Genomic DNA, 18,826 nt, shown 5'->3' with positions numbered 1-18,826 from the left:
TGAAAAGGTTTGAGAACCACACTGACACAGAAACATAGGTTTTTCAAAAAACCTTTGAAGGATTCAAAAGACACTTATGGAATCGGGTCAGAATTGGGTTAAAATTCCAATGTTCACAATTTTTCAAAAATAGCAGATCTGCAAGCTCGCAGCGCGGCACTCGGTGCCGCGCTGTGAGCTTGTATATCTGCTATTTTTCAATAGTTAAAGCATAAAATAATAACCCGTTCTGAATGGCTTAATGTGTAGAGATGCGTTCTCTCACTCGCTCTCTCTCTCCCCCCTCCGAGGCCCGTTCTAATCTACGGAGCAGGAAGAGAGAGGCTCAAAGTCATTTCTCTAATTGCTTTTCATAAGGTGCCCTCTTCACACGCGTGCCGCGTCTTTCCCTGCTCATTCACTTTCACCGCCGCCGCGCCGCGACGCCACATAGACCGTGCGTCCGCGCCTGCTGGGCGAAAGCGTGGGCCGCGTCAACGTGCTTGTAGATCTGCTGTTTTCACTAGTTTTGTGCGACGGTCTTGTATGATGAAGCAGGGTTTTGCTTTAGCAAAAAACGTACACATTTGAAACTTGGAGATACGAGGTTTCTGGCCGACAGCGACGTTATTTATGTATTGTTTCTCTTTTCTTAACATTTTGTGCTTCAGCGGGCCACCTTGTCATCTGTTTGATCCTGCTCTTTCACCCATCATCTTCTTCATCATCATCCTGAAATCGTTTCGGGCTTAAAGAGTTTGCTAAAGGCCCCAGGGGTTAAGTGCAGTGCACAGTAAAACCCTAAGTGTTTCTTTAACTCTGAGAGTGTAATAAAGGCACCGAACGGATCCGTATAAGGACCCGTTTTGATCTCTTTAAGTGTTCTTCCATGTCCGGGAGGTGGCTGCCGAGGTGGAGGTGGGACGGCCCGCGGTAAGAGCCGAGAGGAAGTGGAGGGAGTGAGCGGGATGGCGAGGGGAGAGGGGCCGATGAGATTGAGAGAGACTAGTGTATTAGGACCAGGGGCGTCACAAGGGGGGGAAAAGTGGGACTGAGTTACCAGGGCCCAAGGTGGAGGGGGGCCTGGAATTATTTTATACTTTAGCTATTGATAAATAGCAGATATACAAGCTCGCAGCGCGGCAAGATCTGCTATTTGCCATATGTAATTTGCGAACATTTTGTGACTCAAATTTAGCTTCTGGGGGGGGGGGGGGGTCCCTGCAACTAAATATTTTCAGATGCGGGTCCGTGGCCAAATAGATATAATTTTGGAGGTCCTTCACATGAAAAGGTTTTCAAAAAACCTTAGAAGGATTTGAAATATTGAAAGACTTTTCCGGATTTTTCAAAAATAGCAGATCTACAAGCCCTGCGAGCTTGTATATCTGCTATTTTTCAATAGTTAAAGCACAAAATAACGGGGAATAATGCGTTCCCAGTCTAAATGGGTTAAACCCCCTCCTCCCCCTATGAAGAACATTCATGGGGGGGGGCCGCAGTGAAACCTTGTACCCGGGGCCCAGGATTTGGTAAGACACCCCTGATTAGGACAGTGTATTATTTGGCAGTTCCACTCGCTTGCGTCCATTAGGAGCGGCCACCGTGCTATTAAAGAGGTCAGCAGAGTGTGTGTGTGCACCTGTTTATGTGTGTGTGTGTGTGTGTGTGGGTGTACGTGCGAGGTGCACGTGTGTCCGCCTAGGAGACACTAGAGTGGTCTGGTGTCTTATTGAACAGGATGGGGGGGCCTCCCCAGCTTCTAATACCTCTTCATTTGATTGGATTGGATGGCCCCCAGTTCTAATTGTATTACAGTTCCTTCACCTCCGCGCCCCCCCCCCCCCTCTCTCTCTCTCTCTCTATTTTTCTCCACTGTCTTGACCCCTCCGACACACGCACGCACGCACGCACGCACGCACGCACGCACGCACGCACACACACACACACACACACACACAGAACACACACACCAAGAGAGAAGATGCCCACTGTGGTCAACTTTGTCATCACACGAAATTGCACACACTCACTCTTGCATGCCTCCACACACTCATCCACCCTCACACACACACACACACACACACACACACACACACACACACACACACACACACACACACACACACACACACACACACACGTGCACACACTCACGTGCACACAGTTATTCTTTTTTCTCCATCCCTCCTCTTTATCAGTCCCTCCCCCCTCCCCTCCTTCCCTGGTGAAAGTCGTAAAGGTCATTGTCATGTTGCAGACAGCTGTTCTCCTGAGTTTGACGGCCAGGGGGGGAGGGAGGGGGGAGGGGGTTCAGGCATCCGACGCCCGCTCCTCCTGCCTCCAACGATAGCGTCGCGCTGACCTTGGTGTTTTGTGTCATCGTTTCATTCCTGCTTTCCAGCAGGCTGCGCGAGCCAGACAGACGGACGGACGGACCGACGCGGCTGCTCACGGGTCATGTTTTATCCACAGTGTGGAGTGGAGTTTATACTGTGTTTGGCAACTCTCTGAGAACAAATGAACCATGAATATACACTGGTACAGTAGGTAGGTAGGTAGGTAGGTAGATAGGTAGGTAGGTAGGTAGGTAGGTAGGTAGGTAGGTGGTAGGTAGGTAGGTAGGTAGGTAGGTAGGTAGGTAGGTAGGTAGATAGGTAGGTAGGTAGGTAGGTAGATAGGTAGGTAGATAGGTAGGTAGGTAGTAGGTAGGTAGGTATAAGAGCTGAACTGTAGACGTTACTATAGGTACCTATGGTAGGTAAGAGGTATGAAAAAAGTTAGGATGGTACGTAGTAGGTAGGTAAACGGTGCATTTATCCACAAGTTTCCGCGGGAGTTTACTGGAGACTATCGGGACCAAACTTCCGGGTTTAACAGCAGACATACAAGCTCACGTCGCGTCGCAGATGCAACCCGTTGTGAGCTTGTAAATCGGCGCCGGAAGCTCGGTGCAGACGTCTGCGCAATGCACTATGGGGCGTTGGAAACTCGTGGATATAGTGCTTTATTCCAAAGCACTTTAATAGATTGTTCATTACATTCACACATTCACACGCACACATTCATGCACCGATGGAGGAGGAAACCATGCAAGGCACCAAGCAGCACATCACGGAGGACGATATCATGATAAATTAAATCTCCATGATATGATTATCGTGAGTGTTTTTTGTCACGATAAACGATAATATCGCTTATCGTCCCATCCCTAGTGTGTGTACCCTATGTGGGTTGGAAGACAGAATTATGTCCGTAGGAAGATATACTGTATATCGTCGTTGTCGAGCGGAAACCTCGCATCTCCAAGTTTCTAATGTGTACGTTCTTTCGTAAAGTAAAACCCTGCTTGATCATACAAGGCGGTCGCACAAAAGTAGTGAAAACAGTAGATCTACAAACACACAACGCCTCGCGGTGCGAGGCGTTGTGTGCTTGTAGATCGGCTGTTTTCACTAGTTTAAATCATTTTTAAAATGATAAATGCAAAACGAATGGTTTTGGACATACAGGGTTTTCACCCGACAACGGCGATATGTAGGTAGGAATACTGGACAGGTATGTATGTACAGGTAGGAGTATACAGCTACTGTAAGTGCAATAGATGGGAAATGGAATACTGTAGGTAGGGCTGTCACAATTATTACATAATCGTCTAATCGTTTAGATTATTTGACATAATCGTGATTATTTTTCATAATCGTCATAATCGTTTCCATGTTGAAAAATGTTCATATATTTTTACCAAAGTCAAAAATAGTGGAAATAGCAGATCTACAAGCTCGAGCTAGTAGATCGGCTATTTCCACTATCAATGTTCTTTTTTAAGTATAAAGTTGTCAAATATGTCAGTAATTTCATTGTATATTTAGGTTATGTGTCATATCTGCCATGTGCAACTTCAAAGCCTACAAGCCAAACAGAAATGTAATTGTCAACGACAAAAACACAATTAAATCGTTAATCGCAATTATTTGAGAGAAAATTAATCGCCATGTAAAATGTCATAATCGTGACAGCCCTAACTGTAGGTAGGAATATAGCTAGTGTAAGCGGGTAGGAGGAGAGCTACCGTGTGTAGGTAGGAATATAGTTGGGTATGTAGTGTAGGGGTGGGGGTGAGAGGGGGGTGAGAGCTGAGCTGGGTGGTGTTGCACACTCAGCGATTACTCCTGGAGTTAACCGGAGAGACTTCGCTGCCTCTCACTTTTCCCTTCGCCCTTGAAGAGACCAGGAGTTGTCAGGACTCCTCATAAAAACCCTGAACGATTGCGTCCGCGCCTTTCTCTCTCTTTCTTTCTCTTTCTTTCTTTCTTTCTTCCTTCCTTTCTGTCCTTCATTCTCCCTCGCCCTCCCTCTTCTTTTCACCCCTCTTTTTTTTCTGTCTCTCTCCCCTCTCCTTTCCAAAACCTGGCCATCTGTCTAATTGTTCACCTCCATCGCTTTAATGCTTTTTACATGCTTCCACCCCACCTCCCCTCTTTCCAGGCAATAAACTTTATTTTCTTCGCAAGACTTCAATCTGCAGGGTAGAAGAGGAGGAGGAGGAGAGGGTGGAGGAATGGGGTGGGGGTTAGGATAGGCTATGCAGGCAGGCTGCTCACCTCTCTCTGCTGGATTTGCTCCAGTACCCCTCCACCCCCTCCACCCCTCCATCCCCTCCACCCCTCCACCCCTCCACCCCGTCCCCTCTCCGCTCTTCCATTACTCTCCATCCCTCCTTCTCTCCTTCCCTTCTGGTCTCCAGAGAGAGAGATGGAGAGAGAGAGAGAGAGAGAGAGAGAGAGAGAGGGGTGAGGAGGTGGGGTGGTGCTGTGTGTCCTGAGGGTGCAGCTCCTTGGCATGACACCTGCTCTTATCTTCTCTGCAGGTCCTATGCAGATGGAGAGACTCACAGAGTGCGCACACACACACATACACACACACACACACACACCCTGTAGAGCAGTGGTTCTCAACCTTTTCAGGCCGCGACCCCCCAAAAGAATCATATTTTAACTGGGGACCTTCCCCCCCACCCTGAAGAGCACTAAGAGTTGAGGCATTAAATTTTGTATAACACGGTTCTGTTGTGAAAATAGCAGATCTACATGCTTGTGAGGCGTTGTGAGCATGTAGATCTGCTATTTTCTCAATTTGGTCAATTTCATTTTAGAGGTATTAAAAAAGTCCTTAAAATGTCACTTTAGAAATGTGCAGATACCCTCTATACACCTAAACTTTATGTTGGTTTGTTTACTGTTGAGTGAGAAAACAATGTTGCACATTAAGTTAATCATCTGGGGACCCCCCAAAATTGGGGACCCGCAGGTTGAGAACCACTGCTGTTTCATACTGACCTCATCATTTGGACAGTGTCGGACGTTCTGAGCGAACATGCTCCATGCTGAACTGTACATTTAATTCTTTCTTACAACATTCAACGATCAGCTCTGCATTTTACAAGAAAAATCAATAGCGCTTTATACACATTTTTTCCCTTTTTCGTTGTAAAGTTTGCTCATGAAATCGCTCATCCCGCTCTCGTCTCGTGCGTACCGTGGTGTGAGGTGGCCAGCTATGCTCTTATTCACCAGATCGCCCTCATTAAAGTGAGTGTGTGGATCGGTGTATTTGCCTATATGTATGCTGTGTGACACTGTGTTCCTGTGTGTGTGTGTGTGTGTGTGTGTGTGTGTGTGTGTGTGTGTGTGTGTGTGTGTGTGTGTGTGCGTGTGCGTGTGCGTGTGCGTGTGCGTGTGCGTGTGCGTGTGCGTGCGTGTGCGTGTGCGTGTGCGTGCACACACTCCTCAGACAAGTCATTAACCCATTTAGGCCTAGAATTATTGAATGCTTTAACCAGTGAAAAATAGCAGATATACAAGCTCACAGCGCGGCACCGAGTGCCGCGCTGCGAGCTTGTAGATCTGCTATTTTTGAAAAAGTCATGAAAATGTGTGCAAATCTTTGAATATATTTATTTTCAAAGCGAACATTTGTAACTCAAATTTTGCTTCTGGGTGGTCCCTGGAACTAAATATTTTGAGATGCGGGTCCGTGGCCAAATAAATATCAGTTTGGGGGTCCTTCACATGAAAAGGTTTGAGAACCACTGACGTAGTAGTCTCTCAAGAACAGACTAACTGAGCTCCAGTTGAGTGAAAAGGACCTTTTCTTTGACGATGGCTGGCCAGATTGCTGACATAGAAACATAGGTTTTTCAAAAAATCTTAGAAGGATTCAAAAGACACTTATAGAATTGGGTCAAAATTCTAATTTTCACAATGTTTCAAAAATGGCAGATCTACAAGCTCGCAGCGCGGCACTCGGTGCCGCGCTGTGAGCTTGTATATCTGCTATTTTTCAATAGTTAAAGCATAAAATAATGATACACAATAATGTGTACCCGTTCTAAATTGGTTAAATTAGCCAATCATCTCCTCTCACCTGTGATTACTGCCGTGTGTAGATCATATAAAGCAGGTCCCTTATAATCATATCTACAATAGCCATAATCAGCCCTTTAACGCCATGTAATAGCATCCATATAATGGTATAGAGTAGCATCAAGAGAACAATTCAGGCATAGATAATGGTATGGTAGTGTGGTTTTACCCTTGAGTCACAACATTGGGTTTGTTGTGTGTGTGTGTGTGTGTGTGTGTGTGTGTGTGTGCATGCATGTGTACTACGCATATGTGCGCGAGTGCGTAAATACACCCAGGAGCAGTTAAGGTGTCTGTAAAACGGCTGAAAAGAGACACATTTCCAATTCCGAAGGAAGCCATTAACCCTTTCTTGTTGTCTTTGTGCTCGCCACTCCGTGAACGTCCTTGCTGAAGATATCATGATACAGCTAGGGGTCTTCAACGTTTTCAGGTCAAGGACCCCTTAGTTGAGAGAGAGAGATGATGAAGCAGGGACCCCCACAACCTTGTCAAACATTTCCATATCATTTCGTTGTTTGCCAGCACAATCATTAGGGTCTTTTGGGTTCATGTCAATTTGTGTTTTCAGATATTCAACCGCTTGAACTATCAATACTTCTCCTCTCTACACCAAACATCTTTGCCGAAAATAGCCGATCTACAAGCTCACAACGCCTTGCAGCGCGAGGCGTTGTGAGCTTGTAGATCTCCTATTTTTGGCTAAAGTTCTCAGAATCTGCTTAAGAATCTGGCTAAAAAAAGGAGATTTTCTTTTTTTCTTTCTATCACACAAATATTTTGAGAACCCCCTGTAGTAACTCTGAGGACCACCTAGGGGTCCCGAACCCCTTGTTGAAGACCCTTGATGTACATTTTGAGAAGACGGGTTGACGGACGGACAGTCGGACGGTCGCACTGTGGTAAGACTTCCCAATATGAGCGCTCCCGGGATAGAGATCAGGTCTGGGGGAGAAGAGGAGAGAAAAAGCTGACAGAGCGAGAGAGAGAGAGAAGAGAGACAGAGAGAGGAGAAGAGAGGCTGGGTGTGGAGCAGAACGTTGAATGCTCTTCTGGGGCGTAATGTGAGCTGACAGTGTTCCTCGCGGGACCAGTGGGGAGACGACGGAGCGTCAGAAGTCGCCGGTATTCCCACTGCCAAAAAATGGCCGGGAATCCCAAGAGCGGTATCTCATTCTGTCTCTGTCTCTCTCTCTCTCTCTCTCTCTCTCTCTCTCTCTCTCTCTCTCTCTCTCTCTGTTTCTCTTTCTTTCTTTCTCGCTCTCTGGTAGGAACAATGAGTCTGACGGACCGTTAGTCTGAGGAACACTGCTTTGTGCAGCACTTATTTTAGCGCCACCACACGTCCCTACCTCTGCTGTTGTGTGTGCTCATGCTGTATGACAAACAGGGGTCGCAAACATAGCTTGTTCTGTGAATAGGGACTAGGGATTGGGGCGATAAGCGATATTATCGTTTATTGTGATAAAAAAACACTCACGATAATCGTATCGTGGAGATTTCATTTATCGCGATATCGTCCTCCGTCATGCACTGGGATCAATTCGCCTTGCCCAAGCCGCATATTCCGGTACCACTTAAACCCTTTGGTAAAAGGTACTTATAATATACGTACTTGGTCTTTTTTTCAATCTCTATCAAATGTCTTTGCCAAAAAATAGCCGATCTACAAGCTGCGACGCGTTGCGGGCTTGTAGATCTGCTATTTTTTTTGCAAATGTTCCACCCCAGGATAATGGATTTTGATTATCGCGATAATATCGTAAATCGCGATTTCTTTTGTCACAATAATCGTGATATGAAATGTTCATATCGTCCCATCCCTAGGACAGACAGAGCGGACCCTCTGAGCAGAGGTCTCGGGGCTGTGTGTGTGTGTGTGTGTGTGTGTGTGTGTGTGTGTGTGTGTGTGTGTGTGTGTGTGTGTGTGTGTGTGTGTGTGTGTGTGTGTGTGTGTGTGTGTGTGTGTGTGTGTGTGTGTGTGTGTGTGTGTGTGTGTGTGTGTGTGTGTGTGTCTGAAGGTCTGCACCTTGCAGTGCATTCATTGTCTTCTTCAGCGGGGATCAAGCGCATGAGGAATATTTAGCTCCATCTACAGTACCTCTGGTGTGTAAATGCAGTTGTGCATTCAGTTTTTAAGTCATTTATCTTATCCCGCTCTCCACTCCTATCCTCTCCCTGTCGCCCCAACATATGGCAAGAGAGTAGCACGCACGCACACACGCACACACAACACACACACACACACACACACACACACACACACACACACACACACACACACACACACACACACACACACACACACACACACGCGCGCACGTGCATACACACTCAGAAAAGAGACTGTTAGAAGCTTTGATGCTTCTTGAGGAGTCTTTACTGAGAACTATGACCAGTGACCACATGTCAGTATGCTCTGCTGAAGAAATGCTGTTTCCATTTCATGGGATGAAATCTGACTCATGACCTTGAACTTGGACCCCCATCTCTCTCTCTCTCTTTCTCTCTCTCTCTCTCTCTTTCTCTCTCTCTCTCTCTCTCTCTCTCTCTCTCTCTCTCTCTCTCAAACATTGATCTGGTCTCGTTAAGCATTAATATCCTACAAATAACCAAATGTCTTTATTACTGTTATGGTTGGAGGTACGCTGTTGAAACTGAAACCAAATTATTTTTTTACACTGTACTCATAAATGAGCTGTAACAAATAAAACATATTTCATCTTTAACCCATTTAGGGCCTAGAATTATTGAATGCTTTAACCAGTGAAAAATAGCAGATATACAAGCTCACAGCGCGGCACCGAGTGCCACGCTGCGAGCTTGTAGATCTGCTTTTTTTTTTTTAAGTCGTGAAAATGTGTGCAAATCTTAGAATATATGTATTTTCAAAGCAAACGTTTGTAACTAAAATTTGGGTGGTCCCTGAAACTAGATATTTTGAGATGGGGGGGTCCGTGGTCAAATACATATCATTTTGGGGGTCCTTCACATGAAAATGTTTGAGAACTACCGACATAGTAGTCTCTCAAGAACAGACTAACTGAGCTCCAGTTAAGTGAAAAGGACCTTTTCTTTGACGATGGCTGGCCAGATTGCTGACATAGAAACATAGATTTCTCAAAAAACCTTAGAAGGATTCAAAAGACACTTATAGAATCGGGTCAAAATTCAAATTTTCACGATTTTTCAAAAATATTAGATCTACAAGCTCGCAGCGCGGCACTCGGTGCCACACTGTGAGCTTGTATATCTGCTATTTTTTCAATAGTTAAAGCACAAAATAATAATACACAATAATGTGTACCCGTTAGAAATGGGTTTTAATCTAAGACTGGTGATTGTGATCAGACGCTATGATGACAGCATGACGTTTACTGATGATGATGTTTACTTCCTCCACAGCACAAGGCCAGGGTGGAGGCCATGATGTGCGACCTGGCGTCTCTCCGCAGTGTCAGGGAGTTTGCAGACTCCTTCAAGGCAAAGAAACTGTGAGTGTGCTGCCTCTTCCCTTCTCCTCTCATCCACACACACACCCTGTTATTGACTTCTGCATTGTCCTTTTGACTCCTCTGTCTCGTAAGACGAAGAGAGCACCAGGTGGTTTGTTGTCTGAGAGGATCTCTGCTGCTCTGACAGAGAGAGTCTGTGAACGCATTGGTATTTATACTCTACAGTATGTACGTACGTTAGGGATGGGACGATAAGCGATATTATCGTTTGTCGTGATAAAAAACACTCACGATAATCGTATCATGGAGATTTAATTTATCGTGATATCGTCCTCCGTCATGCACTGGGATCAATTCACATTTTATTTGCCGAGCCGCATATCCGGTACCAGTTAAACCCACTATAATTGGTAAAAGATACTTATAATTAGGGCTGCGAATCTTTGGGTATCCCACGATTCGATTCAGAATTGTTTCTTGGGGTCACGATTCACGATTTTTTTGATTCTTTCAATTCAGAAACGATTATTTTCCGATTTAAAAATTATTACATTTACAACACACAAAGGTAAATCCAAGACAACATGTCTGTCTGATTTATTCATGCTTGCACACATTCTTTTAACTCATTGAGTGCCTATCCCGAACTAGTTCGGCTTTATTATCGCATCCCAGAGTGCCTTTTTAATAAAAAAATAAAAAAATAAAATTGAAAAAAAAAAAGTTTTTTTTCAATTTTTTCTTTTTTTTGTCCTCTGTTTACAGAGGACGATATTTGCCGATATTTGCTGATATTTACCATCCACTCCAATGCAATCCAGGATCTTTAGAGCTCATTTTCTCTGTTTTTTCTCCCATGCATGAGGTGTGCAAGGTTTAATCATGGCTAAGTTGACGAAAATCTAAATCTAAAATGCTTGGTAGCCAATAGCTAACTTCAAGCTAACTTCATCCTCTTCCTGTACATGCACAAAGGAAAGTGTTCTGGCAAGTCATGGCTCCAGGGCTTGGGCATGCATTACCAGCATATCTCTATTATTCTCTGGTTACTGGGCGCCCTCTAGTGGTGATAGGCTGGCATTAAATGAGTTAACTTGTACAAACACAACATAATATCTAATAAAAAATCATGTAAAAAAATCATAATAAAAAAATCATAAAATAATCAATTTTTGGAAAATGAGAATCGATTCTGAATCTTACCATGTTAGAAACACGATTCGAATTCAAATCGTTGTTTTCCTGCACACCTAGTTTTTACCTAGAAATAGTTAGGCTATTTTCTTGTTAAATAACACTTTTTACAGCACTTATTTATGCTCCTTTTGAGATCAAGACATTCTACAGGACTGTTACAAGTATTACCATAACATTTTTTATCAACTCACCCTCTTGGTGAGTTGGTTTGGTAAAATCTTCAGCACCTGACGACACCAATCATTAGCAATCAACCCTAAAAGTAGCCAAAGATAACTGCTCTACAAGCTCACGGCTTCAAGCTTGTAGATCTGCTATTTTTCAATAGCTAAAGTATACAATAATGAAGGCCCCTCCACCTTGGGCCCTAGTAATTCAGTCCCACTTCCCCCCCCCCCCCCCCCCTTGTGACGCCCCTGCTGACCGTGATGATATACAGGAGGTTGTGACATTGGTGCAGAAGCACCATCACATATTAACCACATATTCAACAATCTAAAACTATACACAACATGTCGCGATGTCGAACGTTTAGAGCTTGTAGCTTGTAGAACGTCTGTTTTTACTGTCTGACACGTACCAAAAAGAATTGTGAGCGGTGTTCACTACGCATGGTATCAAACACGACGCATGCATATATCCTTGTAGGCTGTTTTGTCTGTGATGTTAGATATCTCCATACATGGAGTTCCGTGCTTATATGGACACTCATACGGAAATAGGGACCTACACACAAAGCCAGACGTAGGAGCTGTTAGCACCACTCAAAAAGGTTAGATTTGGGCTTAACACCAGGTGTTTTCTCAAAAGGAGAAAACCCAAAAGTTCACGGTTTGACAAAAGCCACAAGAAGGTAATTCCAAACTCTCAAGAGTCCTTTAGAAGGCTTGATGTCCTCAAAGTCCTCATTACACAAGAATCACCAAAGGCAAAGTCTAGGATGGTCTGAGGGAACAGAGACCAAACACAGAGTTCACACACAGAGACTAAGCACTGAACTGAGGGAGTGGGAGGGCCTCTTTCCCAGGTGGTTCATCCAGGTTGACAGAGTTTGGGCATAGAGAGGGCGAGATCATTTAGCGACCTACAACTGGGTTGCAACCTGGTTGGTAGTTTTCACCGACTGGGTCGCTAAATCTACCGACTGGGTCGCTAAATCTACCGACTGGGTCGCTAAATCTACCGACTGGGTCGCTAAATCTACCGACTGGGTCGCTTAATTTACCGACTCGGTCGCTAAATCTACCGACTGGGTCGCTAAATTTACCGACTGGGTCGCTAAATCTACCGACTGGGTCGCTCAATCTACCGACAGGGTCGCTTATCCACCGACCGGGCTGCTAACCCTAACCCTAACCCTAACCCAAACCCTAACCCTAACCCAAACCCTAACCCTAACCGTCGGTAGATTTAGCGACCCAGTCGGTAGATTTAGCAACCCAGTCGGTGATTTAGCGACCCAGTCGGTAGATTTAGCAACCCAGTCGGTGATTTAGCAACCCAGTCGGTAGATTTAGCAACCCAGTCGGTGATTTAGCAACCCAGTCGGTAGATTTAGCAACCCAGTCGGTGATTTAGCAACCCAGTTGGTGATTTAGCGACCCAGTCGGTAGATTTAGCGACCCAGTCGGTAGATTTAGCGACCCAGTCGGTAGATTTAGCAACCCAGTCTGTGATTTAGCGACCCAGTCGGTAGATTTAGCAACCCAGTCGGTGATTTAGCAACCCAGTCGGTAGATTTAGCAACCCAGTCGGTAGATTTAGCAACCCAGTCGGTGATTTAGCAACCCAATCGGTAGATTTAGCAACCTGGTCGGTATTAGCGACCAGTCGGTAGATTTAGCAACCCAGTCGGTGATTTACCAACCCAGTCGGTAGATTTAGCGACCCAGACGGTAGATTTAGCGACCCAGTCGGTAGATTTAGCAACCCAGTCGGTGGATTTACCGACCCAGTCGGTAGATTTAGCAACCCAGTCGGTGGATTTAGCGACCCAGTCGGTAGATTTAGCGACCCAGTCGGTAGATTTAGCAACCCAGTCGGTGGATTTAGCGACCCAGTCGGTAGATTTAGCGACCCAGTCGGTAGATTTAGCAACCCAGTCGGTGAAAACTACCGACCAGGTTGCAACCCAGTTGTAGGTCGCTAAATGATCTCGCTCCTACTGGAATGTAGGCAGGGGTTGACACTAAGGTCTAAGAGGCACTTGCCCGTCGGGCAAGTACAGGTCATGTTCTACTTGCCCAAAGGTTATGTACACTTGCCCAAAAAGTAAATCGTCCATTATAAATTGATAGGTAAGATTTTAATTACCACTCAATTTAACTCAATAACAATTTGTAATCATACCTCAATACCTCCAAATCCAAATACCTAGGTAGTTATGATTGCTATGGTTTCACACTTGGTCATTTTATATATTTTTTATGGCCACGTTCAGGCAGATCTCGTGTTGTGTTTATAGACGGTTGTGTCCCCTCTCAAATGAGCACTTGCCCGGTCGGGCAACCTGAAAGCAAACTTCACCTGCCCCAAAGTTGTATTTACCTGCCGGGGGCAGGTGGGCAAGCCTTAGTGTCAATGCCTGTGTAGGCATCATTTCTGAAAGGTTAGGGTTAAGGTTAGAGTTAGGCATAGTGTGTTTGTGAGGTTAGGGTTAGAACTTTTAGGCATAATAGTTTTGGTGAAGTTTAAATGTTAGTATTTCAGTGCAAACTGAGCGGCACACCTGGGAATGAGTGAGTGCTGTTTAAATACACCGGCAAACAATCAAGGATAAGAGATACAGGTGAGGAGGGAAACAGTGAGGTGTGGTGGGTGATAAGGAGGATGTCAAAAATGTCCAGAATGACCATCAAAACCCGCAACCCATGACAGTGCAAGACATGCTGTATATAGACCATAGACTGTAAAAGAAAATATGGAAAGCCATTGGTTTCTATGCAAGTGTGACTTGTGTCATGGCAACCACACTGGCAAAAATATACCCAAGAATACCCATTTTGTGTCAGTCTCTGTTGTTTCAGCGGCGTCTTACTGGTTACCTCTGTTGACAAAGGGCCAAGACAGATTTTCCAGGATGGTCACCTATCTGTCTGTCTGTCTGCAGGATTACGCAAAAATGACTAGACCAAATTACAAAAAACTTGTTATATATAATTATACTTCTGGTTTGAGCGCCACTCATATAGCAACATACATTTTTCAGAAAACCGAAACTGGATTTAGAAGACATAATTTGCCTCACTTGGGGGAAATCTTGCTTTTGCGAACGCCCATCATTTCGACCGGAGGGTTAGCGACTCACTCCACGGAGGTTAAGGTTAGGGTTAGGGTTAGAGTCGGGTGTCGAAAAGATCGCTCCCCCTCAGGTGTTAAGTCACTCCAACACTGCATAATATTCACATTCACAATGTGTGTCGGTGTAATCATGACATCATGACTATGTCATCACGCAATGACATCACAGCATTGTCAACACAATCAATGTACTAGTGTCCAATAAACCAAATGTCATTCAACAACTATTCCAACTTATTAAGCTGTCGTTTAACAACGTATCCTGTAAATTGCACTATTTCATGGTGGTGCTGCTGTGTGAAATGTTTCACTGGACAGTAGATCTGAAAGGAGGACCTAAAGAGTGCTACCATGCAGCTGTGGTAGTCGGACACAAGCTGTACTCATTTGGAGGTTACAACAACTACCTGAAGAACAGTGATGAGATTGAAGTCCACATCTTCAACACGTTGTCTTTGCGTTGGAGGAAGTTGCCCCCAGTGACAAATAGAAGAGGACAAAGTCCTATTGAGGTTCCCTCTGTGCGCTATGGCCACACAGCTGTGCTGGTAGAAGAAAATGCCTACATCTGGGGAGGCTATCCTTACTGCAATGTGCTTTATGCCTTTGATGTTGACACCCACAGCTGGTTGAAACCCAATATTTCTGGGTCTATTCCAGAAGCAAGGTGCTCACACTCAGCCTGTGTCCTGGAGAAGGTCATGTATGTGTATGGAGGAAGCACCCAGCTGACTGGCTGTACTAATGACATGTATAAGTTGGACACCAGCATAATGGCCTGGTCTTTACTTAACACCAGAGGAACTCCACCACCTCATTCAGAAGGTCACTCTGCCACCATCATCGGGTCAAAGATATTTCTATTTGGGGGCCAGGGGCACCAGATGAAATTCAACAACAACACAGTGTTTGACACAGAGACCAACTGCTGGCTGAACAAGCCTTCTGGACACCTTCTCCCAGATGGACGTTGGTTGCATTCAGCCTTTGCCTACAATGGAGAGCTGTACCTATTTGGTGGCTGTACCTATAATAGGACCTGGTACATCAATGATCTGTGGAAATTCAATCTGGAGGCCTTTTCCTGGAAGCAGGTTGAGAACAAGCGGAAAGACCTGTGTAAGATGTATGGGATGATCTGTTGCATGGTGGGAGATCGTATTATCATCCATGGAGGATACAAAGAAATGAACCACACTTCTGCTGACCTGTACATCCTAGACTTAAATCCTAGCCTGAAGATTTTATGTAAGCTAGCAGTCACTCAGCATGGTCTGGAGCAGTCTGAACTCCCACATAACATCAGGTGGGAACTGGCAACCATGACTACCAACAGCAACCCAAAGAAATGACAGCCCACGCACGTCATTTCGGTTACCCTGGAAATAAATGGTGACCCATAAGCTAGCGAACAGCGCCACCCAGAGTCAAAAATAAGGAACTTGTAGAACTCAGTCTTGGCAGCCTGGACCATTGGGAATATCTTGGGAAACTTGGTTCATGGCAGTCAATCACACTTTTATGATTGGTCTTTTCAAATAAGTAAACATAATTCCTTCAACAACACATGATAAAGACTTTCTTGTCAAAACATGTTGCTATTTTTATTGTCTGTCTACGATATAACGAAACAAAACAAGCCTGTCAAAGCGTCCCAAGTAAACCATAACTCAAATTAAATAATAAATAACCATAAATAATACAAAAACAAATTATAGTTGTCTTGTTCCTTGACCTTGTGAAACAAGTTCCATTTCGTTTTTAACAAATGTTGCTTTTTTTTTTTTTTTTTGCTTTTTTTAATGTGTTGAAAATCATTTGAGAATACTACAATGAATAAAGGGGTATTAGTTGTGACCCACAAATATTGACCCACTGTTTGGGAAACGATGATCTAAAAGATGTACTGTACTCCTATCTGAAAAAATCACTTTGTTGGGAAAATGAAAAAGAACAATGTGTGTTCAACACCAAAACCATTTTTACTAGGGCTGCAAATCTTTGGGTATCCCACGATTCGATTCAGAATCGATTCTTGGGGTCACGATTAGGGATGTCCCGATACCACTTTTTTGCTGACCGAGTACAAGTACGAGTACTTCATTTTGAGTACTCGCCGATACCGAGTACCGATACGAGTACAATTAATAATACAAAATGTCTTTAAATTACGTTAAAAAAAAAATATATTTTTTAGATTTTTTTTTATCAGATGTTCCTCACTTTCTGGCTGTATATAACACATTAAATTGCATTGCTTTACCAGAACATGGCACAACTCCCTCACATTTCACTTTTTTTTAAAGTTTTGCCCATGGAAATTCCTGTACCGTGCATGATCTTCTAGATCTGCTATGCTCAAACATTTTGTATTTTTACTTTTGATACTTTAAGAGAGAGAGAGAAAGGCGAAGTGGCGGAACACACAGGGTACTCGGGCGCTTTGTGAGCAGTATCGGACGAGTACCTACCGATACCGCAAAATAGGCCGGTATCGGGGCGAGTACCGATACCACGAGTACCGATACTGCATCCCTAGTCACGATTCATGTTTTTTTCGATTCTTTCAAATCCAAACGTTTCAAATTCAGAAACGATTATTTTCCGATTTAAAAACGATTCTCGATTCAAACCGATTCTCGATTCAAACCGATTCTCGATTCAAAACGATTCTCTATTCAATTCATAGGATGTCAGGATCTACTCCAGTCTGCTGGCATGAAAGCAGAGTACATGTACGTAGCTTTTATAATTGTAAAGGTTTTATCTTTTTGAGCGGTGGTCACAGCGCTCCTATACGTGGCCGTGTGTGTGGGTCTGTCTGTCTGTCTGTCTGTCTGTATGCGTGTCTGTCTGTATGTAGCCTGTATGTAGTACCTTTTGTGACCACACATGTTAAGGGAGGGGCGCTGTTGTTCAGGCCAGGCCAGGCCAGACACCCACCCACCCACACACACACACACACACACACACACACACACACACACACAATATATATATATTTGTTTTGCTGTTGCGCAGCCTCCACGACCACCGCTCAGTTCACACGGGTGTGATTTTTAACTTATTACAATAATGTAAACACACAAAGGTAAATCCAAGACAACATGTCTGATTTATTCATGCTTGCACACATTATTTTAACTTGTAAAACACAACATAATATCTAATATAAAATCATTAAAAAAAACGTAATAAAAAAAAAACATAAAATAAATCGATTTTTGGAAAATGAGAATCGATTCTGAATCTTACCATGTTAGAAACACGAGCACCCGTCCAGCACCCCTACTTATAATATGCGTACTTGATACAGTCTTTTTTCACTATCTATCAAATGTCTTTACCAAAAAATAGCCAGTGCGACACGTTGTGAGCTTGTAGATCTGCTATTTTTTGGCACGTTCCGCTCCAGGATAATGGATTTTTGATTATCGCAATAATATTGTAAATCGCAATTTCTTTTGTCACATTAACACTTTGACTGCCACAATGTTAAGGGTTTTAAGGGTAAAACCCTTGCCACCATAGACGGCCATTCATTTTTGACGGAATAAATTGAAAATGGTAGGATGTACGAAAATTGACAAAAATTTCAGAGAATATAGAGTCGGAACCTTAGCTTTCACCATAAAAATTTCGTCCTGCTGTGGTGTTCTGCTGTGGAGAAACCTGAGGGAGAGCGAAAGCTGTACAGATGAAAAAGGAGCATCAGAAATTTACTTTCTGAGATAATTGAGGTCAAAGGAAAAAAACTTTCAGAAGCCCTAGAAACAAATTGGTAAATGGTACAAGAACACACAGTACCTCTAAATGAAGAACAGGGTGCAGGCCATAATGCTGTAAAAAAAAAGTTAAAAAAAGTTGTACCGTGGTCTAGTTATAAGGCAGGAAAGTGGAAGAAGCCAGGAGACTGACAGAGGCTCTTTTTTCATCTTCCCAGGATGAAGGAGAGACAGAGTAGAATCCACTGTGTTTTGACCTGGGATTTTTTATTCAAGCCTTCAGTTAGACATCAGACATCTCAAAAATAAAGATAAAAACTCTGATAAAGATAACAAAAAAAAACTTTACATTGCTGTTTCACTTCAGTATAGTTGTAGATGTGTTCCATTGCAATCATCATTTTAGTCACTTCAAACTAAAACGGTCAAACTACCCTGAGCAATTCAAAGTCATAATACATAAAATTAAATAAAAATTGATGTACATTCATATGGAAATGTTTGTATTGACAAAGTCAAGCCAACTGCGACAAACTTCACCATGTTAGAATCCAGACCAGGCAACTGCAAGTAAGAGTAATTATGAAAAAAAAAAACATAATTACCATAAGGTATATATAATTATTTGCTATACATTTTATATACACAGGTACATATATTTCCAAAATAGCAGATCTACAAGCTCATAGCCCGGCACCGCGCTATGAGCTTGTAGATCTGCCATTTACATATGATGCCTAATAGC

At 43.7% G+C, this 18,826-nt stretch overlaps 1 protein-coding gene across 1 annotated transcript in view; it reads left to right on the top strand.

Moving 5' to 3' along the window:
- The window catches only part of wwox (WW domain containing oxidoreductase), a 306,800-nt gene that overhangs the window by 64,646 nt on the left and 223,328 nt on the right, over positions 1 to 18,826 (top strand). The window contains exon 6 of the mRNA XM_080736119.1: positions 9,810 to 9,898. Within this exon, the coding sequence (XP_080592245.1) occupies positions 9,810 to 9,898 (89 nt within the window). The remainder of the gene's footprint in view (positions 1 to 9,809; positions 9,899 to 18,826) is intronic.

Source organism: Nannobrachium achirus, assembly GCF_963921795.1.
Source record: "Nannobrachium achirus genome assembly, chromosome: 11".
NCBI lineage: Eukaryota > Metazoa > Chordata > Actinopteri > Myctophiformes > Myctophidae > Nannobrachium > Nannobrachium achirus.
The sequence above is the reverse complement of the archived record's forward strand: the minus strand, read 5'-3'. Positions and strand labels throughout refer to the sequence as shown.